Here is a 27029-nt window from a genome sequence, read left to right as displayed (position 1 = left end):
ATCCTCAAAGACATTATTTCTAGATTTTTCAACTACGCTGAACAAAATAGATATCTCAAATTTTGATTGGATGTGTTTGGGGGAATGGTGGGTGTTAGAGGGGGGTTAGTTGCCCTTCAATCACTTTCGACTATTAAAAAAGGGCACTAGCCCTTTCAATTTCCAATCAAATCACCCCTTTTTGAAGTTTCTACGACAAAACTTTCTATAAAAACCTTATATGCCCCCAGGGTATAACTTACAACCCTGCCCTGAGGGCTCTGAGGGGGTTATAATCCTAAAAGACCTAATTTCCAGAACTATCACCTACGTTGAACAAAATAGATAACTCAAAATTTTAATTGGATGTGTTTGGGGATGTGGTTGGCGTGAGAGAGGGTTTAGATGCCCTTTAATCACTTTCGACTATGAAAAATGGCACTAGCCCTTTCAATTTCCAATCAACTGAGCCCTCTTTGAAGTTTCTACAACATCGCTTTTTATAAAATCACTAATCGCTCAACAAACTCTGAGAAACGAAGTTTCCGTCGTAAACTTTTAATTGGAATCCATTCCATACAGATAATTAAGCTCACAAGGTAACATGCAAAAAAAAAATGTAAACTTCGCATTAATAAACATTTTTAAAGCACTTATACAACAAAGAAATAAAAACGTTAACTACTCCGAATCACGAGTTCAATGTCTTAACATTATTTGTTGAAAAAAAAATCCAGTAGTTATATTCTATTAAGAAATGCTAAAAAATCTTTTCAAATCAACTTCAAGATGGAGCCATTGTTTAGGCCCTAGCTAAGTGCTTACTCAATAAAAAAAAAAGAAGAAAGAAAATCGAATACTTCACCGAAAATCTGAAAGGAGAAAAAAAGAGTGAGCAGTTGTAGTTGAATAATAGAGACAAAAAGAGATTTACAACAACCATACTTGATGCGAGGATGAATCAGTTTAAAATAATCATATTCTATTTTAAGCTATGAAAATGAGGTAAATTAACCTAATTCTTTAGAATTACTGATCTCTAGGGTATCAAAATATACTTTCTTTTTTGAAGCCTTTTCGTATTGGCAAACGCGGATGAAATATGATACAATCCTAGCTTGAAAAATACATGACAAGTAAATTCACAATGTTAAGAACAACAAAATAATCTAACATGGGTTTACTACGAATAAAACAGGTAGGAACAAAATTCGGGACGTCAGTACCTAAAAAACGTCTCTATTTGGTATTTTCTGCAAATTCATAAAGATGAAATGTCTGCTACGAACAGGCACTCAAAAAATCCCTCACAGAGGGTTGAAGAATGTTGAAGGGCATCTAAATCCGCAAAATAGCGAAAAAAATCTCGAATATCGTGAAAACTTTGCACGCTCCTCCTCCGTTCCAATCTATTCAAAGCCTCCCTTTTTACATCCTCCCACAAAGTTCCCACTGCACTTCCCACGAAAGCAACAATTAAGTTCCAATAGTTAATACACTCATATTATTTTCAATATATAATATTATTATATTTTCTATTTTGTACTTTTTTTAATATTTTTTTTTATTATTATCCAGCAACATTTTTTTGGGAAATCGTCATTTCTACCATAAGCAAACATTTTTACAGTCCAAAAATCATCATGGAATTTGGACTTTGGAAGATAGTTTGAACTCATGACGTAGCCAGGGGGCAAAGAGGTGTCTTAGTCCTTGGTTGAAGTATCGGTTGAGGAGCCATTTAGATAGCTGAAAGAGAAGCCAAATAATTTTTTTAGGGGGGTTGAAAGGAAGAGGACGCAAAAACAGATATTTTTCCCGGGCACTGGAAAGCCTGCCTGGGTCTTCGTTTGAACATAGGAAACTTTTATATACTTGAAATGGTATTATTTTATATACAGATGGGTTGGAATTAAATTTGCAGTAATTACCAAACAGAGATATAATTAAGATACTATGAATATAAACTAGAATATAACAGGTAAAGGACGTCGGTACTCCCCCGGGGGCTGTTGGTAGCTCTGTGCGTATTGCGGTAGTGACAAAGGTACAATTCCAGAAAGTGCTGAAGTAGTATTTGTCGACTGCTGAGAATAGTAAGAAGTAAGTGGATCTACAGCTGATTGGAAATGTGACGCTGTTGTTGACGTTTCTTGTTTAACATCGATGGGCGAGTCACTTGAAATTCGCGATGAGTCAAGATAGGCTTTAGCTGTGGCATCCATGTATGCCCTCTGCGCCTCAAGATATCCTATTAAGAAAATAAAATTTTTATATGGAAATACAGTAATAAATTTGAATTAGCAATTCAAAATATTTTATTTAAATAGCTCAAGATATACATAAAGCAAGCTTTTACTTTTAATATTAATGTTATCTGGTTCGGTATGCCGTTTTGGAATATTTGACCCAAACAAAGAGACTAGATAGATATTGTATAATTTTTTTTCCTCTTTTTCTTCCTTTTCTCCTTCAAATAATTACTATTAAGTGTTAATAAATGTTGTCAATTTATTGTTTTTCCTTGTTTCTTTGTAGTGTTTAGTATTTTGCTTGTGTTTTTCAGTTTTTAATATTTTATGCTGTGCTTTGTAGACTAGGTAGTGAAATACTCTGTACGGGTTTAATCACTGAATAAAATCATACAGACATGTAGCAACGAATATTACTGTTTCTCGGAAGTTAAACTTTTAACGAAGCTGTTAGTGGCAATTTTTCGGCTGCTTGTAGAACAGCCCGGTCTTATCTCCTCAAATCTCGTTTCGCTGAACCCGATTTTTACGAATACCATTTCCCCAAACCTCAGTTACTGTGATTGGCTTATTTTTATCCCCCCCCCCTCCCTCCTAATCTCGTGGGACAGACAAAAATAAAAGGTTTGAGAATTTCAGCATTCTTCTAGTTAAAAGTTTTCTAGGGTGGCTGATTACTTAGACAAAGTATAAATAAAGTTTTTCAAGGAGAGCCCACCGTCCAAATATGAATCAAATAGGAAAAACTTCAAAGAATTTTTAGTTACACAGGGTCCGAGTTAGGTTTAGATTTTGAAAAAAAAAGAATCAGATATTAATCTTATCATTCTGATTCGGACAATGTATAGTATGTCTATTCATAGGACTGAGACAACTGAGCAGCTTGGGTCCTCTTTAATCTCACCAAGGATACGTTAGGCCATTCTAATTCTTAGAAAGCTACCACATGTATGTTTAGGACAATCATGCCCGATACTTTTGCAGGAACTAACTTGGGTAAGTGACTTGAACGAAGTAATAACAAGCGATTTGAATAATAAGTGTAGAAAAATGTGAAAGCATTAGGTAAATGCCAAGATTTGGGCAGACTAGTCCCAATGGCACCTTTTCTATATAAATGCTTGAGTGAGCTTTAAAGAATCTAGATTCTCCCCAATTTCCTTCATTCTAAAGACTACTTTGCAGCTGTAATAAGCATATACTCAAGACTGTGTCCTACTCCCAACCTGTCTCCTCAGATCTCTTTGAGTTATGTACTTGTTTTATTTTTCCAGACACACACCAGCGGTGTTGTCATCTTCAACGGAATTTGGTGCAGTAGGAAATGGTATTTGAAAAATGAGGACTCGATGAGGTGAGGTTTGGCAATAGAGCCTAAACTGTTCAGAGTAAGCGGTATGATGTAAGCACAGGCCTCCAGAGGGAACTCCACACTTCCTCCTATAATTACAAAGGTAATGCAAAACAAAGATGCTTAGCAAAGGATATGTGCTTGTTTTAGGTTTATTACATAAAAAAAAAAACCGTGAGTTGTGTCTGACGAATATAGTAAGTTTTCAAAATATTTGCTCCACACATGACAACTTTCTAGACTAAACTGATTTCAGGTAATTTAATGGGTAGCAATATTTAGACAGCAATTTATATGTAGCATAATGGTTTAATGATTAAGTGATTTATTGTAACATTGTCCCAATCAAAACAAGACTCTCTCGCAGTGCCAATTGCCTAAAAAGTTTCCTTAGCTCTAGATCTTTAGCTTTGTAAGAGCTTAATATAATTAAATAAACTCTCAAATTTATAGTATGATAATTAAAATTCAAAACAAATTCTCTCTCTTTCTTGTCTTGAGAAATTCTTTTTCTAATTTCCCTTAAGATTTGGGGAAAACTTCACCTTGACAATAATACCACTTCTACTTATTGAGGTCTTGACTTTGTTGTTTCTTTTTTCAAGAGTAAATTGGACCAAAAAAGAAAATTTAAAAAGTTCACAAATAACAGTTTTGTTTAGATTTCAAGCAGTTAAAATAAAAGAAGAACCGTCATTACTAAAAGAAAAAGAAAAAGCAGTCACGGTAGTTCTTAAATATGGACAATGCCATAATTTTAGCTCATAAAGACAACTGTATCCCCACAAACTGACAAATAGTTCGTTTTCTTTGTATGAAGAAGCTGACAATTCTTGGACTGATTTAAGATATTTCTGAGGCCTTCTCCAATAGTACTGTAGTTTGACCTCAACAGCCATTTTGAATAGTGTAATCACAATACAAATATGACCTATAAAAAATGTATTCAGGCTGATAGAAGCCTGAATTGACCTTGAAGCGACCTTGAACGGTAGCTCTTTGTATTTGATAAGGAATGAATGGATGGCTTTTGTGTGAAAGCAAAAAGCACTATTTTTAGAAATTCGTTGTCCATATGCCTTGGGCCATATTACTTATTTTTTCGTCATAGTCTTAGAAATGTGCCATATTTTTGTATAATTTACTGTATGATATACGGCCATTAAACGAATAGGCCTACCTAAAAATGTACTACTATTATTACTAAGCCTACCGCAGCACCAAGCCACCCGGGACAAAGCAGCTATGCAACCTCCTCCTCTGCCCGAAACTATTCAAAGTTTCATCCAAGACTATCCTATACGATTTCCTTTGGGGAAAATATAGCATTATATAGTCAAAACCGTTCAAAGGGATTACGCACAGTTTTAAATTACACAAGAAGCATTTTTACTTGAGAGCTGAAAAAAGAAAAAGGGGTTTCAGGTTTTTGACTGTTATTATGAATAAGTTGCGTTTGCAAGGACGATTTTGTTAGGTGTGCCAGATGCAGCAAAATAATTTCGACATCAGTTGCTCCATTTCTCAACTATATCTGCAACATCTTTGAATATACGCATGTAATGCCTTTCGAAATAAGCAGGAGCTTCCAAACATGTATAGAATTAAATAATTCAGGAGAAGACAGAACGGATCAGTCAATAAAGATACCTTAGCTTGAGGCGGCGTGTTGTAATTATTTTTCTTCTTTTTCTTAATCTGCCTTTTATAACCCTTAACCCATAACCCTTTTTGATTTACCATAGTCGTGTTTTTTTATGGCTTTATAGGGTAGAATTTAACAAATATAAATAAATAAGTAAGAATGCATAAATAGAAAACATTTAGGCTAAAAGAAGAGCCTTACCTCTTGAAATGTCACTTCCATAAGTTCCATTTTTAAAATCAACAAATGACTTTGACATATCTGAATAATTTTTATTGGCGTCTTCCTGATAAGTCTTTGGAATGGTTGGAGATGAAAAACTAGCGGCAGCAACACGATACCGTTCAGCCTCAGCGGAATATCGAGATACAGGATCGAAGTTTGCCTGAAATTTTAAGCAAAAATAAATACAGTTGATTTTTTTTTTTATAGATTCAAAAACTTTAAAGAAAAAACGGAATAGGGCATGTGCAGTGAACAATGGTTTTTCACTGACTATGCAAATATTAGTTCTAGTTGACGAAAATCTTAGGAACGAACTAAAATTGCACAATAAAGCCAAGAAAAATATTCTTAGTTCCTCCCTTTACCCCGCCCCAGTTTATAAGACTATATTTTTATCAACTCTAATAGCTTTGTGCGATGTGAATGAAATTATTGGGACTGAATCCTGTGAAAAACACGGGAAGAATCGGATGCTTTGCCCCCAACTACGCATTGCACTTGCGGCCGAAGACAGAGAATCAGGAGATCGGTACCTGGGCTACGTAGACCATTGTCTGTATGTGAAAAGGCTTAGGGCACAGTCTATATTTGTGTCCTGGAAGGTTCGTCCAAATCATCCTATGACTTGTATCTTGCTTGTAAAGCTTCGAAGGTTCCTTGAATTTAAGTCCCGCTCTATTCCTTGAAGTGGTGTTATCAGGGCCTAAAGTCTTGCAAAAAGCCGAATCTAATGAAAAACGCTTTTGGAATCTAATGAAAAACGGTAATGAAAAACTTTTTTCTAACGAAAAAAGTTTCTAATGAAAAACTGTTTGGTGGCTTGAAACAGGAACGCATAGAGAAATTTATTGCTGAAGTAAAGTTTCAGGGATGAAAAAAACAACGGGTAGATCAAATCAAACAAAAAGGCTGAAAAATAACGCAAACTTTATTTATTTTGGAGTACCATGCACAAAGACCTCTTCCCCTGCTTATATCCTATCTTTTTAGCATTTTTTAAATCAGAATACTAAAATAACTGAATCTCTTTTAATATATCTTATTGCCTCTACTGACACCTTTGCAAAGATTCTTTAGTTCGGAATCAACAGGAATTTTCATTTTGGAGCACCCTGCAATTAGATGAGACGAAACAATCTCAACAAGATCTCCTGAAATATCAAGATTTTTACAATCTTTTATTATTTTTTCTGTTTCTCACAACTATACTTTTTTTAAGTGCCAAAAATAGTATTTTGGCCAATTTTTTTGGTGGAGAGGTTTATTTCAACTAGTGTAACAACTGAAATTCACCCACCCTCCTCCCTTCTTTGTGTTAGGGTATTATAATTAACCCATTAGCGCCCAACGTTCCCATTTGGGAACGTCTCATTATTTTTTTTTGCCAGAAAGGTAGCAGATCGGTCAATTGTTAAGCTTTTTGTAGAAATCTAGGAATAACCAGCAACATCCTTGAATTTTATGTTCCCTGAATTAGTATTGGATAAGTTTTCAGGATTTTCTGAAATCTAGCTCAAAGTCAGTTTTTTAAACAATAGTTTCTGGTGAAAACCACCAAAGGTGAGCGTTTGAAAAATCTTGTTTTTGTATTTTAAACCTCCATACTAACCTGCTTTAGATCTATGATGTGCTTAGGTTAAAATATCCACAGATTAAGGACACAGAATCGGATATCTAAAAATGCTTTCAATTGGGAGCGCTGGGTGTTTCGGTACTACAAATTATGTTGTAGATCTGGAACTGATGGTATATTTTAGTTTGCAGACTCCTAACAAATGATTTTTATTTGTTACAAAAGCTGTAACTATACTAGACGATCTAACTGATGACGAGATAGAAATTGAAATGGTCGTAATTCTCTCTAGTGTAGGGGTAGTCAGTGACGAAGAAGAGGGAGACGAGGGCAACAGAGACTCTTTAATTGATCTTCCAAGTGATGTTGCAGAGGCGATAGAGCTTGATATCATCCACGCTTCCATAAAAGACGATGTAGCAGGAGATGATCTATCCGGACTTCCTTCTGTTTTTACTTTGGATGCTGATGATTTAGACGACGTTCCACTAAACCGTCGTAGGAAAACAGCTCCAACAGTGTCGCAAAAAAAGTCGTCAAAACTAACATCTAAAAAATCTGAACCTTTGAAAGAAAAACTCAAAGAATATGCCAAAATGGAAAGAGATGGCATAGTGCTGAGGTCTTCTATCAGAATCACTACCAGGACTGGGAGGCAAGCTCATGTTAAGCATACCTAAACTCAAGGTTTCTTGTCAGTTTTAGGATGAAACTATTCGGGCAATGATCATATGGGAAACAACACGATATGCTTCTCAGAATGTTGATATTAGCTTCACCTTGAGCGTTGAAGAACTTGACAATTTTTGGGGAATTTTGCTACAATGAGGATATCATCACCTTCCCAGTGAAAGAATGTACTGGTCCCGGCCAGGCGACCTAGTCATTCCTATAGTTGGGCAAGTCTTAACCCGAATTAGTTTCTGAAGATAAATAAAAACTACCTTTTTCAAATAATAATAAGCTCCGGCACAGCGGTAAAATAGCTAAAGTGAGGCCACTAATAGACGCCATGAACACTAAACTTCAGCAATATGGGACGTTCTGTCAAAAAAACTTCCATGGACGAACAAATGATGCCTTTCTTTGGTCGTCATGGATGTAAAATGTTTATCCGAGGAAAACAGATTCTATTGGATACAAAGCATGGGTGCTATCTTTTACCAATGGGTGTCCTTACAATGATCTGTACTGTTGGAAGAGTGAGGAACAGTCAGCAAGGCCTCTAGGTCCACAGGTGGTCACAAACCTATTGTCTGTAGTTGAAAAATCAGCCCATCACGAAGTCGTCTTTGATAATTTCTTCACAAGTCACGATCTTCACACACAGCTTCACTTGCAAATATTTCGTGCCACAGTCACTCAACAGAAAAATCGCTTGAAGGCATGTTGCCTTGAAGTAAAACAAAAGTTATCAAAAAGAAGGAACGTGGTTATTATGCCTACATGTCATATGGAGGGGTTTAGGCTGTAAAATTGAAAGATAGCAGAGCTACTTGTTTAGCGGCAAACTACGACTCTATAAGAGTCGTTCTTTGCTTCACCAGCAAAGAAAATGGTTTTATTTGCCAGGACGAAACTTGCGGTCCAGGTCATGGAGGGAGCTCAGGAATACCGCACATCTACCCTTAGAAATCAACCACTCATGCACTGTGACAACAGAGAAGTAGGATTGATGCCACGAATACAGAAAAAACACACTACTAGAGTGCAGATTGTATCAGGCTTCGCTTACAAATGTGTTACGAGCAATTCCATACCTAACTTAAGTTTATCTTTTGTACTAACACTTATTAAACACACACAAAAAGATATGTATCCATATATATCCTTCAGTTTCAAGGACAACATTAACACCCAACGTTCTCACGTGGGAACATAGTACCATCGTTACACCGTTATTCCAAAAAAATGTTTGATACCAAAAATCCTTATGTTAAATTCCTATTTCACCGCACTAAAGCAGCCATCCCAAATTTAACGGTAACTGGTCTTGGGCGTTATTGAGTTAACATGGTAAAATAAAGGTAAGGTAATGGTAGACAAAGAATACGGCATTGTATTTTACAATCCCTACCGGCGGTGGTGATCTCCGTTTCATGACCCTTCCGCCAAGTGCAAAGGGGGGCTGGGGACAGCCATCCTGTGCTTTCACAGGCCCTTCCTTTTTACCTTCCCAAATTTCTCCAGGAACCCGTTTAGAGCTGGGTAAATTCAGGTTGAGCTTCCAGAGTCATGCCGCTGACTCCATTCAAACTAAATAACCAGCGAAACCAGGACTCGAACCTATGTCTTTACGCACCAAGGGTTTCAAAGGACGGCTGCGACAGTGTAAAATAGAACCTATGTCTTTACGCACCAAAGGTTTCAAAGGACGGCTATGACATGGTAAAATAGAGCTTTCTATTCTCATTAGTTGTACACAAGCAATGTAAATTTCAAATTATCATATTTTCATTTTCTGGCTCTAACGTTATTTCTTTTTACACTGAAGACGACAATAACAGAGGTGTTTTTGTTTTTCAATTGAATGGCAAATCTAGTTCTGGCTATCGTTGTATGATTTCTACTTGAGGTGCCAGTTATGTATCTCAAAACATCAATTATCGCCTATTCCCAGCATGGATTCTCTTTTTCGATTGAGTAACCACCCTGTTTCAGCCTCTCTTTAACATTTACAAGTTAAAATACCGGTAAAAAAAAACACTTCTTAGAAAAATCTCCCAAGTATCAAGTGTCTCTAAAGCCTGCTATGGATTTTCTTTCTCATTTGGGTGGTAACCATGGCCCGGCTTCTCTGAACATTTACTAGTTGACCCACCAGTCATAAAATACGTCTCATCAAGATTCCCCGAAGCTTTAACTATTTTGGAGGCCTGCCATAGATTTTCTTTTTAGTTGAGGGGCAACCATGTTTCGGCCTTTTAATATAATTACCAGATGAGGCACTGGTCAAAAGACCTTCCTTATGAAGATACAGTGAAGAATCAACTATCTCAGATATACAATCTATTTTTTCAGTTGAGTGACAACCCTGGTTCAGCCTCTCTTTAAAATTTACTAGTTGAGGTATCAGTTATAAAAAAAACTTATTACAAATCTCCCTTAAGGTATCAACCATTTCAGACGCCCGCCATGGGTTTTGTTTTTTAGCTAGGTGACAAACATGGTTCAGCCTCTCTACATAATTGCTAACTGCACACAAGTCAAAAAACATTCCTCATCCGGATCCCTCAAAGTATAAACTATCTAGGAGGGCTGCTGGGGGATTTCTTTTTAGTTGAGGGGAAACCGTGCTTCTGTCTGTTTATATAATTACCAGATGAAACACTGATTATAAGACCTTCCTTGTGAAGATCCACTGAAGAATCAACAATCTCAGATATATCAAACATTTTTTTTTTCAGTTGAGTGACAACCCTGGCTCTGGCTCTCTTTAAAATTTACTAGGTGAGGTACCAAAGTAACTTATTACATTAAAAATTTTCCCCCAGATATAAACTATTTCAGACACCTGCCACGGGTTATGTTTTTTTGTTAGGTGAAAACCATGGTGCGGCCTCTATACATAATTGCTAACTGCACATCAGTCATAAAACATTCCTCATCCTGATCCCCCGAAGTACCAACTATACTGGAGGCCTGCCATGGATTTTCTTTTTAGTTGAGGGACAACCATGGTTCGGTCGGTTATATAACTACCAGATGAGACAATAGTCACAAGACTTTTCTTATTTAAAAAAAAAAAGATAGTTATAATTAAATTTTGAAGAATAACTATCTCAGATATATATGAAAAAAACTTTTCAGTTGAGTGACAACCCTGGCTCATTCTCTCTTTAAAATTTAGTAGTTGAAGTACCAGTTATAAGAACTTATTACAAATCTCCCCCCAGATATAAACTATTTCAGACACCTGCCACGGGTTTTGTTTTTTAGTTAGGTGAAAACCATGGTGCGGCCTCTATACATAATTGCTAACTGCACATCAGTCATAAAACATTCCTCATCCCAAACCCCTGAAGTACCAACTATACTGGAGGCCTACCATGTATTTTCTTTTTAGTTGGGGGGCAACCATGGCTCGGTCGTTTTATATAACTACCAGATGAGAGAGTAGTCACAAGACTTTTCTTGTGAACATCCATTGTTGTTCATTTCTTATGAACATCCAAAAAAAAATTCAGTGGAGTAACAACCCTGGCTCAACCTCTCTTTAAAATTTACTAGTTGAGGTACCAGTTATAAGAACTTATTACAAATCTTCCCCCATACATAAACTGTTTCGGACACCTGCCATGGGTGTTGTTTTTTAGATAGGTGAATACCGTGGTACAGCCTCTCTACATAATTGCTAACTGCACACCAGTCATAAAACACTCCTCATCCCGATCCCCTGAAGTACTGACTACCAGGGAGGGAGGCCTGCCATGGATCTTTTTTTAGTTGGGGGGGGGGCAACCATGGTTCGGTCGTTTAATATAATTACCAGATGAGACACTAGTCACAAGACTTTTCTTATGAAGATCCACTGAAGAATAATTGTTTCAGATATTTAAAAAAAAATCTTAGTTGAGTGACAACCAGCTGCCTGCCATGGGTTTTGTTTTTTAGTTAGGTGACACGTATGATTCAGCCTCTCTGCATTAGTGCATTATTGCTAACTGCACACCAGTCATAAGACACTCCTCATCCGAATCCCCCGAAGTACCAACTATCTTAGAGGCCTACGATGGATTTTCTTTTCTTGTTGAGTGGTAACCATAGTTGAGTGGTAACTCATCTCTAGTTGAGGCACTGGACATAAAACACTTATTATGAAGAATCGCCAAAGAATCAACTTTCTCAGAGGCCTACCATGGATTTTATTTTAGGTTAGTAAAAACCTTGGTTCGGCATCTCTTTATGCAATTAAAGTATCAGGCGCCGGTCATAAAACACTTCTCATCTCGCATTTCAAAACTAATAGTACTGTTAGATAACAGCGTGATCTTGCTTCAAGATGTAATTCATCATTTTTAGCTTATGCAAATGAGTACAGTTTAAACCAATAAGGATATGCCACGCAGCTTGATAAGTTTACTTATGGTGAAATCCGATTTGTCCAAGATGGATATTTCAGATGTTAAGATCCGTTACCAACTGAGACGGTTACAATTTTAGTATAACATGCTAATGCAGAAAAACATTCTGGTAAAAGGAAAGAAGATTATTTAATAAATCATTGATAATATCTACATCCAATGGCATACCCAGGGGGAAGGTACTGGGATTGAAACCCCCCCCCACCCACCACCCCCCCCCCAAAAAAAAAAAGTCTGACTCTTAAAAAAATAACAAAAATGTATATGAACAAATTTTGATACGTTTTGTAAAAAGAAAAAATTTAACAGTGTCAAATCACTGGTCATCTTGCCCTGTGTCTTACCATGAGGCAGACGCTGAGGTTTGTGGAATACACTGCTGATTTTGGATAGATGGAATTCAAAAATAGCTTCCAATGTCATACCAGGGTATTCAACCCCCTCCCCCTTCCCCTGGACTCATGAAGCACCGACCCTATAACAAGAAAAGATCCCTCAAGAAGCAATCTGAAGTGGGAGAAAGAATTACTCTTTCTAATGCCGGTTGTATGGATCAAGTACCGCTTTGTGCTGATGGCTGACTCGTAGTGAGGGACATTCCCCATCCTTTTGAAGGTTGAACCTTGCCTTTCAAGGTCAGTCTGAAGCTGGCAGAGGGGGTTCTTTGGATGGGGAAAAACAATTGTGGACACCTTAACAATATCAAGGAGGGCTTTTAAACAAAGGAAAAAAAGAGATAGGCAAGGGATATCTCAAAATGACCACCCCAAAGGATGCAGCAATAGCCCACGGGCTGCTTTTGCTAGTTTTTCCCTTTTTTCTGTTCGAAGGCAATGGGCTTTGGGTACCTGATCCTCGACTCAGTTTTGACTCCACCCGTAATAATAGTAGTAATACTAATAATAATAATAAACAGAATGTTAAGACTTCTACAACCCTTACCTTGTTACTGAGAAATGAAGATTATTGCTAAAATGTTTTGTTTCTTCGTTCAAACATGTTTAATCAATCATTTGAATACAAATGTTCCCTTAAATTTGGTATAGATTGCTTTTAATACTTATTATTACTTTTATAGCTTTAAAAATCATCATGAAACTGATCGAGGAAGAATACAAATATATTAACGGGGTTAAGCCATCTTCAGCACATGGCAGTGGGGCTGTATCTTAGTACCGCAAAAAATAAATTTAGGCGGTTTTCCATGTACGATTTATCTGAAAAAAATTCCTAAAACAGAGAAATATGGTTTTCCCTTAATGCTTGCTTGGTATATTGGTTAGAGAATTTGTTTTTCATTTAAATGGTCTGAGCGATTTGGTCAAAAATATTTTCTGAGCTAAGCACAAAAATGGATGGAAAGTGGCTTTGATTGTATTCCATAATATAAAACTGTTTTGTTTAATTCCATTTATTTTTATTTATAACTAACTAGGCTGAAATCTGCAGAAAACATGGTTTTGTTGGCAGGCTCTTGCCGAGAGCTAAACATACCTCCAAGCCGATTCCAGGTGCTCAAGATCCAGACAAAGACCCATTCTTCAGCACCAAAGGCAGGACTATCATTTTAGAAATGGAAACCCTCAGGCAGGTAGGGGATTATAGATCTGGCATAAATTCAAGCATGGATTGAGCAGAATTTGTACCATATAAGCGGGGCACATGTTTAGCTCATGATATGAGGTTTTCAGCCACAAGCATAAAGAGAATACATCTTTCAATCATACAGATCAAAGATTTTAGGACGCTATAGACACTAAATTGTGCTAATTTAAGCAGTTTTCAAACGTCTTCTTTTTGTGGGTAGAGTACGCCTTAATTATGGCCATTATTAAAAGTGGTTAGAGTTCTATTATTATTTGCTTACAGCAAGAGAGTAAAATAAGGCTCAGCCATTCTGTTTACGGGAAATCTAAATTATCTAAAGTTTCTCAAAATAAATATATCAGCAATTGAAATTGAGTAATTAACAGCTTTATTAATTTAGTCTCATAGTTCTTTCAACAGCTTCGAAATTAACGTCACAGTTTTCATTGTGCACAAAAATAATTTCACAAATATTTCTATAAAATTTCATAGTTCCCTTCTGGATTAGCTCTTTCAAGTATCCAGTAATCTGAGACATTGGCATATTTCCTTTAAATCAGACATCAGGCACGTATGGAAGCGAGTGAGCGTTCAGATCCGTGTCCCCTGTCTCCAAAATCTTAAAGTATTTACTATTATTTTGCTTGTTTTCCTTGTAATTCACCTATTTTTGTGTTTTTAAAGCTTAACTCCAACGCCCAATTTTTTTTTTTTTCATTTTCCATAAAATTATTATTTAAAATCATACGATGCTATCTAAAAATATATAAATTTACTTAATATTGGGAATATTTACATTTTTGTAGCCTAACTCTATAGTTATGTTTGCGAACCACCATAGAGTAGATGAACATTATCGTCTCCTTTCTAATTTCTGATTAATTATCTAACATTATCTAACTTTCAAATTATCTAACATTATCTAACATTGAAAAATAGCCCCTGTAAATCCTTCAGTCACATTCCACAAAAACAGAACAGGCCTAAACTATATTTTTACTGAGTTATGTTTTTTACACATTCTTGTGTAAAGTTTTATGGTGGACAAATTAATATGCAATATTTCCATAAATTCAAAAATTTGGTAGTAATCCAGCCTCGAAACTTAGGTCTAAGAATTAAAAATAAATCGCTTTTGAAACTAAAAATTCTGTACGAAATGAATTTAAAATTGAAAATACCCCTCTGAAATAGTATCAAAAACACAAATTAATTTCAAGTCCCTGATTCACTAGATTACCAGCTGAGCCCAGACTCATCAGTTGTTTCAACTGGACGTCGTTGACACGTGTGCTTAGCTGGACATCAATTTCTAGCCATTATAACTAGGGACCAATCAAGGCTACTTCTGAAAGAGGAAGCAAATTGTGATTGGTCTAAAATGATTACACTTACACATCCATGTTTAGCTAAACATGTTGTTAACTGGCCGTAAGTCCCATTCACGTGTATGTTGAGCTAAAATATCAACGTATAGGCATAATCATTATCTGCTAGTTTATTCATATTTCAAAAGCACCTCAGATTGATCCGAAGTAACTATGGCTAAAAATTAGTGCATTGCTCAGCTCAAGTGTGAATGGGGCTTTAACAAAAAAATTTACTACCGCCAAATTTGAAAAATTCAATTTTGTGTTTTTTTTTTTTTTTTTTTTTTTTTTTGCTTGACACTGCAGGGTGTAATTGCAACTGCTAAAACTGCAAGGCTTGGTTGATTTGCGTTCCCATGTTTGTAAGACGTAGTACACTTCCACTTTTGTTCGTCGCCTTTTTATGATACCATGACAATTGATCAACTCCTTAAGTGTAATTTCCAATTAAATTTTAACTAAAACCAAGAATTAGCTAACACTATTTTGAGCCATTTAGAATTTTTCAGGAAATCAGAAATTGTGTGAAAAATCCGATTGGCTAAAATTAACGCTAGAAAATCTCAATGTTACTAACACCTCATTGTGAATAGGCCTTTACTTAAGTTCCTTGTAACCTTCACGTTCTATTTGGTGTAGCTTTTATCTCCACAGCACAGGCTTTAATCCTTACCAAATAATTTAGATCAGTATCTTTACCCTACAGACTTTACAAATTGAAAATACTAATTACCTGTTGGCCAGCTCCAGTTATGCCGTTAATAGCTGCACTCTGAGCAGCTGCTGCAGCCATAGTCGCGGCTGTGAAGTTTCCATAAGCAGCTGATGGATAAAATCCTCCCATCGAGACCATTGGATTGGCTACCCCTAAAAATTAGATTTTAATCACTTTGTGGATAAACATTGAGAAACAAAAATTATCAAAAAGAGACGGTTTATTTGAAGATGCAGTAACTATGTATTATAGGAAATAGTAAAAGTTGCTCAGATAAGCTTCTTTTCTTAGTAATCACCCCATAATTAGTTAAAGCTATATAATATCCTGCAAGTTTTGACAACTATTATTATTAGTTGTTGAAAAGAAAGAAAACACTGTGAAGTTTAATTTTACTTCGTTCTGTTTTCTTCTTTTCTGTTTTCTTCGTTCTGTTTTTCTTCTTCTTTTTTATATTTTTTCGCTTTTCAATTTTTGAAGTTTTAGATCAACTTGGAGTCATACCGTTCATGGTTTGGTTCCTGTTTTCTCTTCGCTGTTTTTCCCTGTATTGTTTCGCTTCTATTTGTATTCTACTGAGAACAACATGGTCGAGGATCTTATTAGAATACTTGGATGTCTTTACTGGCAGAGAAAGTAGTTTTACCTTCTTCCCTTTTTTAATTATTTTCATTTCATTCTGCTTGTCTGGAATTACAAATTATCTGAATTACATTTTTGAAATTGGTTTCGCTTGGAAGTTGTTTCACCTAAGAACCAATCTTTAGCGTAGATCTATAATTTTTTTTTTTTTTTAATATGTCCATTGCTAAAAGGGAATACGTCTAAAGACACTCGGAATTCACGAGGTCAAAAAGAGCTAAGCTATTTTTTTAGATAAGACATTAGATTCGGTCAAGCAAAACGACCGAAAAGTTTTGCTAGACATGTTCCGTTTGCGCAGTCTGGCTGAAATTTTCTCGAAATAATTAAAATATTCCAGAAAAATACAACCTAACGATTTCATTAAGCGAATTCTAGCTGATTGGTTTGGTTGATAGTGAAGTTGAGAGAAGCCTTCTTAAACAAATTCTTAAAACAAACCAAAACATTAAGCAAAGACAACCTAAGACTTTGCTAAGTGAATTCTGAATTCGATCTAGAAGTGAATTCTAGATCGTGGGTTTCATTAATAATGAAGCTCCATCAAATCATTCCAGAAGAAATTTCAAAATAAATATTCCTATAAGCAAGGAAGACATGGAAGCTTTTTTAGTGCTCAGAACTATCTTTAGAGAAAAAGAAAATTAATAAATTTTAACAAAACTAGTCGAATAAAGACATTCTAAGCCCGAATGCTTCTCGAATATATTTAGCATTATGACAAATGAACATCAGATACATTTTAAAATGGTTTTTATAGGTTTATTTTAAAAGCTGTTTCCAAAGAGCTCGTTAAGGTTTTTTCCGTGATTGAAAAGCACCGAAGGACATTACAAAGAATCAAAGACTAAATGACATCTAAAATTTTATTGATAACATTCGATTTCAGACAGATCTTAGGCTTAAATCTACGTGGTACCATTAATATTATATATCAAATATGATCGTTTTGACGAACATTGTAATATTAATATCAAATTAAGGTTTTATTATCCTCAAGGCAAAAAAAAAATTATCTATAATCAACGTTTTTCAAAAACAATAGAAAAACAAAAAAGAATTCCGTTTTTTTTATCTCCTGTGAAATTTGTGATGTGTAACACCGTTTTTTTATGTTTTTTTTATTACTAAAACTAGTATGGCAAAAGTGTTTTTATGCGAACAGACATAAATTCTACACATAAACCTCACAAAATGGTTTTTCGTCGGAAAGAATTAAATTTCAGTTTTTTCGGGAAATAGAACAGACTTTCTTACAAAAAAAAACATAAAAAAATATTGGAACTCATAGAGCCTTTGAAACTAACTGAAAATATAGTTAGCTAAGTACTAATATATAAATATTCCACAAGTTCTCTATCCGTAAAAAGATAAATTGCAGCTTATTGAGCTAAAGTGAAACAAGTAAATAATTACAATAGGATTAAATTAGCGCTTTTAAATGCAGTTAAATAACTGCATTTGGCTATTGAACACTAAAAGTAAAAAAATCATTTGCAATTAAACACGGGGTTTGTGGAAAGGTCTATTGTAGGAACCGTTATTTCCGAGTCATTTTACGAACGCTACCTATGTAGCCACTAGCAACAGCAACTGAAATGAACGGTCAGAACATACGCAGATAAAACGAAAATTGCATGCAACGCCACTTTGGATCTCTCTTTTGAATTTTATAATGGATATTTGTCCACGGAGATGGTTAATTCAGTGAGCAATAAGACATTACACTTATAGTATTTCATGAGATATTGTGATACAGAGCATAAATGTCATATAATAGCGAAAACACTGATAAATACGTTGTGATTTTTCTCATGGTCGCATTTGTTAAATTTCTCATGCATGACACACATTGCGTGATTACACCATGTTTGATGCTTAGCAGACTCATGAACTGCATTGTCGTCGTAAAATAGGAAATTTTAGCGTAACTACTAGCTTTTTTTTATTTTCTGAAAAATTATCACATTCACAACACAGGTTTGACAAATTTACTAAAATTTCGTCACGTACCAATTTCACCAAATTTTACTGAGTAAAATTTGCAGATTGTTATCTAAGAAATTGTTTGTATTAACCATACATTTTACTCAATTCAAGATACTTTTTTGTAAATTTACGAATTTATAAAATGGAGCTTGTTTATCCCTAATGAACTTAAATATTACACAAAAAAACGTTACGAATTAAAAAAAAAGTGCTTTGAAATTTATAAAATTATTAGTTAGATTTTTAATGCTCAATTTAATTTTAATTTAATGCCACAGTTAACATTCAATTTTAAATTAAAAAGAAATTGTTCGATCAATTTTCTTCTTCTTTTTTTTGCTGGAGCTGAAGTGTGTTTTATGCTTCAGTATCTTAATTGACTGCTGTTACATGTGAATGAAATTCAACGGAATTTCATCTTGAAATAGACTAAGATATTTCTATATGTAGCTTCTTAAATTAGATCCCCAATTGCATTTTTAATCATTTACAATTATTTCTACGGTCTATTGACCAAGCTATCTTTGGCTTTTTTATCCCCCTCACTCTCTCTCTCTCACTGTTGGACCCAGGGGGGAGGCCAACCCCCCTCCCCAGTTTTTTTTCTGGCACCCTCTTTCCCTGTCTTTCCCCTTTTTCTTTAAAATAAATCTGTCAATTTGGTCAATTATTGGCACCTTTGTCACATTCCCCCCCCCAGATTTTGCTCATTGGCAACCTTGTCACATTCCCTCCCCCCCCCCCAGATTTTGCTCTAGATTCGCCTCTGTCTGCCTGTCTGTCTGTCTGTCTCTCTCTCTCTCTCTCTCTCTCTCTCTCTGTTTGTCTCTCTGTCTCTCTGTATCTCTGTCTCTCTCTCTCTCTCTGTCTCTCTCTCTGTCTGTCTGTCTCTCTCTCTGTCTCTCTCTCTCTCTCTCTGTCTCTCTCTCTCTCTCTCACTCTCTCTCTCTCACTCTCTCTCTCTCTCTCTCTCTCTCTCTCTCTTCCTCTCTCTCTCTCTCTCTCTCTCTCTCTCTCTCTCTATAAAGTCCCTGAGGCTTGTAACATTCATATGTCTCAGCAATATACGATTTGGTCCATATTTGTTCTCAATGGCAGTTTTGAAACGCAATTTTAAGAAAGAACAATATTTTAACGTTGGGACTTTCAGTTACTGAACGTAAACTATAAGTAGAGAGAGTTATTTTCCAATAGATAATTGATGCTTTTGCTCCACGATTTCTTACAGATTCCCATTTTTTTGTGCAGTGACGCAAGCCACACTACCACGTATTATGGTGTCGTGTACTATCATACGTATTTACGTATTTGCGTATTTATATTTACGTGATTTGGAATTATTGGAATGAATTATCTGAGAGCCAATTATGTTTAAAATTTGAAACCATAATACAAGTTTGTTTATCATGTTTAGATATCATACTTAATCGCCAGAATCTATTTATTGCCAGAAATTGTTCGTATTTATGCTATTTAAGTACTCATAGTATATTAGTTGATATGGTTACTTTTATAATGAAACAGCCCATGGGATGAAAATCCTTAACCGTAATAGCTTGGCTATATTTAATTTGTCGAAACTCTAAGAGATACATCCAGAGATTCGTCGTCAAATAGTATGTTACTGCAAGAATGTTTTTTTTTTGTCAATAAATGGGAATAACTTGTAGTAAGAATAAACTATTCCATTTTATTTTCTTATGTTATTTTCATTTTATATTTTTGAGCATTTTTGTTACTGTTGCGTTGATACTGTTCTCATTTAAAATTAATGAGAGGTGCTGAGAATATCCAGCCTCAGACTGCTGTAAATGTACTAAGGAACTGTTGCGTCGATATACTTAGAACGTTTTTGGAAGTAAAAAAGAGGACAAACTATTTTGAAAAAAAAACACGAAACAACACAAATAAACACGAGCTTTTATGTATCTAAGGACACAATAATATAGAAGACTAATAGTAAAATATTGTACTGGCATGTTAACAAATTGAGAGGGAGTAGTCAATCCGGACGTGGCCCAGTTAAAGATAGGAATGGGACAGCAATTAGCGACAAGGAAAAAACTAAAGAGAGCTGGGCCGAACATTTTGAGAGTTTTCTAAACCGAGACAGAGTTGCAAGAGAAAATACAGAGAAAAATAAACAAGTTTGTGATACCTTGGATTTGAAGGAAGATATGTTTTGTGAGGAAGAATTAGCGACAGTATTAAAAAGATTAAGAAATTATAAGGCCCCAGGTGCTGACAGGGTTATAAATGAATTTCTTAAATATGGTGGCTCTGAGGTTAGAAATAAGTTACTGAAGATTATTAACATGATTTTTGAAAAAGGGGAAGTATCTAACGATTTTAGAAAAACCTTAATTAAGCCACTTTATAAGAAAGGTGATGAAAGCGAGCGTGGTAATTATCGAGGCATTAGTCTGGTCTCTGTAGGTAGTAAATTACTTAGTAATATGATACTTTTTAAAGTGAGAGATGCCGTAGACAAAGTTTTAAGAGAAGAACAGTGCGGTTTTAGAAAAGGTAGAAGATGTGTTGACCAAATTTTCACTCTTAGACTAATAATGGAGAAGTGCCTGAGTTTTCAAACACCTTTGGTCCTCAGTTTCATAGATTATGAGCAAGCGTTCGATCCTGTTGATAGAAGAGGTTTGGTAAAGGTTTTATCCTTGTATGGTATACCAGACAAATACATTAAAGTGATTAGTGCTATGTACGAGAAAAACACTGCTGCAGTTAAGGTAGGAAATGAGGTTAGCAGCTGGTTTTGTATTAAATTAAATAAAAAAACAAGTTTTTTAAACTGAAAGTAAGGAGCGACATTAAAACTTAACACGAACAGAAATTATTCTTTATATGAAAGGGGCTGTCTCCTCCTCAACGACTCGCCCTTTACGCTAAATTTTTTTATTGTTTAAAAAAATAAATTCGTGAGACCGAGTAAAAAGTTATCGTACAGAGCGCGGCGGTGAGGAGGGGACAGCCCCGGTCATATCCGGCCGCCGGTCGGGTGGGTGTTTTTGGTAATGTCGCTCCGTACTTTCATTTAAAAAAACTTGTTTTTTTATTTAATTTTTGAACGTTTTTGAATAAATTCAGGTTTTGATCTTGGCTCACCGTACATAAATAATCAAAACAAAATTTTCATATTAATTTACTTTTATTTAGTTAAATGGCTTTCTCGAAACTTGTTTAATTATATTTACGAACGTTTTTATTAGTAATAAATATACGTAACTTACGAATTAACTTACGTAACGAACTTCTATATTCATATATTTTTAATCTATTTATAAGGGGGTTCGCCCCCTAGTCAATACCTTGCTCTTTAAGCGAAAGTTCGAATTTTGTTCCGATTCTTTAAAAATGACCGCTTAATCACAAAGGCCGTTAATTAGAATAAATAGCTATTATGAAAGTACTAAAAAATCTTTGGCTTAAAGAGCGAGGTATTGACTACGGGGTGAACCCAATCATATATGTAATATTTTCTGTTCGTTTGAAGTTTCGATGTTGCTGCTATTGCAGTTGAAATAGTTGTTTTTTTATATTAATTTTCTGATCTTGCTTTAAATAATGCTGGGAAGTCCGGCTTCCCTTTCATAGCAATGTCCCTTCCCCCATGAAAACTTCCTTCATGTAAAGCTCCTCCCCCATAACCCCCGAACCACCCCCCCCCCCACTACCAGGAAAAATTAACATTGGGTAAAATTCTTAACTTTCAGCCCTCCCCCCGGGAATTTTGGGGGGTTAAGTCATCTTAAAAGATCTACTTATAATATTTTCGAACAGGTTTAACAACCTGGCTATCTCAAAATTTTGATCGGGTGACTTTGGGACAAAAATCAGCATTGGAGGGGGGCTAGTTGCCCTCAAATTTTTTTGGTCAATTAAAAAGGGAAATATAAATTTTAATTTACATACCATGTAGCCCTCCAAATTTATTCTAGTAACCAGGGGTCGATACGATCACCCCTGGGAAAAAAAAAAAAACAAATAAACACGCACCCGGGATATTACGTATGGCAAAAAATTAAAAATTACAAAATTTTTTATATGGGAGCTTGAAATCTATAAATTAGGGTTCTCTGATACGCTGAATATGAGGGTGCGATTTTCATTAAGGTTCTATAACTTTTAGGGGGTCTTTCCTCCTTTTTTCAAAAATCAGCCAAATTTTCTCAGGCACCTAACTTTTAATGGGCACAATTAAACTTAATGAAACTTATATATTTGAAATCAGCATTAAAATATGATTCTTTTGATGTAACTATTGGTATCAAAATACCGTTTTCTAGAGTTTCGGTTACCATTGAGCCGGGTCGCTCCTTACTTACAGTTCGTTACCACGAACTGTTTGATCAGGAGTTAAGCAGGGTTGTGTTCTATCCCCCTTTATATGGATTATTTTGATGGACTTTGTTTTAAGGAGCACAGGAAAGGCAATGGGAGACCACGGAATCAAATGGGGAGGAAAAAGTTTCCTGGACTTGGATTATGCTGGTGATTTAAGCATCCTAGGTGAAAGTGTGAGCAAAATAAATGAAGTTTTAGAGGTTTTCAGGGTGCTAGTATAGGTTTAAAAATTAATGTTAAGAAGTCTAAGTCACTAAGACTAGCAATAAGTTAGCAAGAAAATGTGACGCTAGGTAAAATAAACATTGATCCAATAAACAGCTTCATTTCCCTTAAAAGGATTATTAGTGAAGATGGCGAGAGCAGTCAAAATGTTAAAAGTAGAACAGCCAAGGCCCAGGGCCTTTTTTCACAGTTAGAAAAAGTTTGGAAGAATAGGAAGATAAGTCTGCAAACCAAGATTAAAATATTAGAAGCTACAGTGATGACAGTGGCAAATATTGCTCTGAAGCATGGACACTCCGAAAAGTGGATGAAGATTTGCTAGACGTTTTCCAGAGAAATTGCTTAAGGATTGTTCTGGGTACACGGCTGACTGACCGTATTTAAAACAATAGGCTATATGAAAAATGTGATTCAATCCCGCTCTTTAGGGCTAGAATGAAAGAAAGGTTGAGGTGGCTAGGGCAAGTTTTGCGGATGAAGGATGACACATTGCCGAAGATTGTTCTTTTCGGCCAACCGTATAGGGCTTGACAGGAAGCAGGTCGTGTGGGGTGGGAGGACGTCATAAAGAAAGATTTTAAGGAAATGGGAACTTCGTGGGTGGGTGTAAAAAGGGAGGCTTTGAATAGATTGGGGTGGAGGAGGAGCGTGCGTAGCTGCGTTGGCCTCAGGCGACTTGGTGCTGCGGTGAGTTGTTAGTAGTTAGTAGTAGTAGCAGTTTTATTTGGTTAAATGGTTTTCTCGAAACCTGTTTAATTTTATTTACGAATGTTTTTATTAGTAATAAATATGCGTAACTTACGAATTAACTTACGTAACGAACTTCTATATTCATATATTTTTAATATTTATATTAGAGGGTTCGCCCACTAGTCAATACCCTGCTCTTCAAGCTAAAGTTCAAATTTTGTTCCAATTCTTTAAAAATGACCCCTTAATCACAAATGACGTTAATTAGAATAATTAGCTCTTATGAAAGTACTAAATAATCTTTGGCTTAAAGAGCGAGTTATTGACTAGGGGGTGAACCCAATCATATACGTAATGTTTTCTGTCGCTTTAAGTTTTGATGTTGCTCCTTACTTTCAGTTGAAAAACTTGTTTTTTTATATATAATTTCTGATCTTTTTTTAAATAATGCTGGGAAATCCGGCACCCCCTTCATAGCAATGTCCCTTCTCCCATGAAAACGTCCTTCATGGAAAGATCCTCCCAAATAACCCCCGAAAACGTCTGTATACTTCCCAATAACCAATACTATCTGTTAACATTGGGTAAAGTTCATAACTTTCAGCCCTCCCCCCGGGAACTTCGGGGGATTAAGTCATCCTGAAAGACATAGTTATCATATTTTCGACCATGCTGAACAAAATGGCTATCTCAAAATTTTGATCGGGTGACTTTGGGAAAAATATTAGCGTGGGAGGGGGCCTAGTTGCCCTCCATTTTTGGTCACTTAAAAAGGGAACTAGAACTTTTATTTCCGTTCGGTTGAGCCCTCCCACGATATCTAGGACCACTGGGTCGATACGATCCCCCCTGGAAAAAAAACAAACAAACAAATAAACACGCATCCGTGATCTTTCTTCTGGCAAAAAATGCAAATTCTACATTTTGGTAGATAGGAGCTTGAAACCTCTGCAGTAGGATTCTCTGATACGCTGAATATGATGGTGTGATTTTCATTAAGGTTCTATAACTTTTAGGGGGTCTTTCTCCCTTTTTTCTAAAATCAGCCAAATTTTCTCAGGCGCGTAACTTTTGATAGGTTGGACTAAACTTGATGAAACTTATATATTTGAAGTCAGCATTAAAATCTAATTCTTTTGATGTATCTATTGGTATCAAAATTCCGTTTTCTAGAGTTTTAGTTACCATTGAGCCGGGTCGCTCCTTACTTACAGTTCGTTACCACAAAGTGTTTGATAAGCTATGAATATCAGATTAAAAAAAAGAAAAAAATACGAAAAACACCTTTTGAACTGGCGCAGCCAACATATTAAAATATTCTTAGGTACTATTCTAAGGGGTGTTGCATATTCTAAGAGATAAATCTAGGGATTCCGAGGTAGTTTGAGCATAATCCACAAGACTATACAATAGGAGGAGGATAAGAATGCGGACAAAGATACAAATATATCTGTATTTACAAAGAAATTCAACTTTCAGTTGAAGATAGACTCACCCTCCCTCTCTGATCTCAGTTCGTCGAGTCTAATGGTGCAGTTGGAATCTTCCTGTCTACTGCACTTAAAAGAGGGTGGGAGCAACCAGAATAAGCCCGGACGCCGCGGCTGGGGTGGCCCACTTTCATCAAATTTTTCATTTTGATTTGGCTTTTTTGCTTATATTTAATTGGAGAGGGGGCGCTGTAAATAATTTTTCGCCAGGCACCGCCCATCCTAGGAACATCTCTGACTTCAATTTATGAAATATGACTTTGTATCTAAAGGTAAAAAAAATTTCACCCGTTTTCCACAGACAAAACGGAGTACAGACACACCAGAATGATAAAATTTAGTATCCTTGGTCAGCATAAAATGGGTGGCAAAGACTGAAATAAATATAATCTTAGACTTTCTTGAAAAAAAACATGCATATCCTAGGTTTTGGCAGAGGACTGCCATATGTGCCACATATACACATTTTAATTTTTTCCAAATTATATGATATGAGGCAACGTGTTGAGCCGCCATGGGCTTGAGAACGTTCCATTTAAGTAAAGAGGGTGGAAATACGTGAATTAAATAAAGGGACCTTAAAAAATAATAGGAGAAATCGTAAGAAACTTCGTATTTTAAGGACGGGTCGAAGACCTTTCCCGTTATATGCCTGGAAGGATATAATAATAAAGCATCTTCCACCACCGTAAGTATTTAGAAGTCTGAGCCAAATGTAAAAAAAAAAAAAAAAAAAAACAGGAGAATTTCCCAGTGGGGTTGGAAATTCTCCCAGCCCACTGGATTTTCCCAGGAGGGTATAGGGCTAGTTTTCATACTAAGACGATTTTCCTTGTTTTAATCTTTCACCGCTATTTAAATAAGTTTTTTAAATGTATTGTTTTAGTTCTATCATAAAAATAATTATATGAGTGGCCAACTTGTAAGCTGAGGGTTCCATAAGCTGATCGAAAAGTATTATTCATTGTGGAAAAACAATTAATACGAAAACCAGAAGCTTTGACTACGCTTGAAATAATGGAGTATCTTCCATTATTACCACCCAGCATCCTGGGCATGAATATTGTATTGTTACGCTTTAGAAAATTCTTTGTACATCAATCAGCTATGATCACGAGGGTCCAAGATTAAGTGTCGCTAATAAACGATTCTCGTACCCTTGACGGTAATAAAAAATAAGCATTTTAAAGTGTTTTATTTTCCGGAAAGAGAACAAAGCATTGATGATTAGACAATGGATTGTTGTATAGCCTGTTACATCTGCTTTTAACGCTTTTGTGTTGCTGATACACTGTTTAATCGACCGCGGGAATATAGCGATCCACTCAAACATAATTGAGGAATGCCTGCGATTGACGCCTAGCTGTTTACATATTACCCCCTTCTTACCCTCCACACAATACGCTTTTGGGGGCGGAACAAACTCGAACTCTACACCTGGCTTCATGGTAAATTGTTATCCTCTTGGAACAAAGAATAGGAGGTCTGTCCTCACTAGTTTACTGGAACGCGAGGGTTTATTGTCCTGTTATGGAAGAGATTCCCAGGAAAATTTGTATGCTTAGGCAAAGAGCAATTGACGGCAATATATTCCCCTCCTTATTGTGATTAAATTTGAGCTTTTTAAGATCTATTTGTTCTCTATTGACAGGAAAAAGATTCCTGATTAGATGTTAGTCAGCTGTAAGGACTCTAAGTGAAAATTAAATTTTATTGTTTGAACACGTTGAGTAGAAACTTACACACGCATATATATATATATATATATATATATATATATATATATATATATATATATATATATATATATATATATATATATATATATATATATATATATATATATATATATA

At 35.6% G+C, this 27029-nt stretch overlaps 1 protein-coding gene across 1 annotated transcript in view; it reads right to left on the bottom strand.

Moving 5' to 3' along the window:
• Window positions 1–530: 530 nt before the first annotated feature.
• Window positions 531–27029, bottom strand: part of LOC148941543 (uncharacterized) — a 36560-nt gene continuing 10061 nt past the window's right edge. Inside the window, exons 3-5 of the mRNA XM_089104693.1 lie at window positions 15800–15933; window positions 5429–5612; window positions 531–2230 (exon numbers count right to left, since the gene is read on the bottom strand). Coding sequence (XP_088960819.1) covers window positions 1947–2230; window positions 5429–5612; window positions 15800–15933 — 602 coding nt within the window. The 3' untranslated portion in view covers window positions 531–1946. The remainder of the gene's footprint in view (window positions 2231–5428; window positions 5613–15799; window positions 15934–27029) is intronic.

The sequence above is a fragment of the Artemia sp. Qi Xiang Cuo genome, chromosome 18, assembly GCF_049724085.1.
Source record: "Artemia sp. Qi Xiang Cuo chromosome 18, ASM4972408v1, whole genome shotgun sequence".
Classification (NCBI taxonomy): domain Eukaryota; kingdom Metazoa; phylum Arthropoda; class Branchiopoda; order Anostraca; family Artemiidae; genus Artemia; species Artemia sp. Qi Xiang Cuo.
Note: the sequence above shows the minus strand (reverse complement) of the source record. Positions and strands in the feature narration are given on the sequence as shown.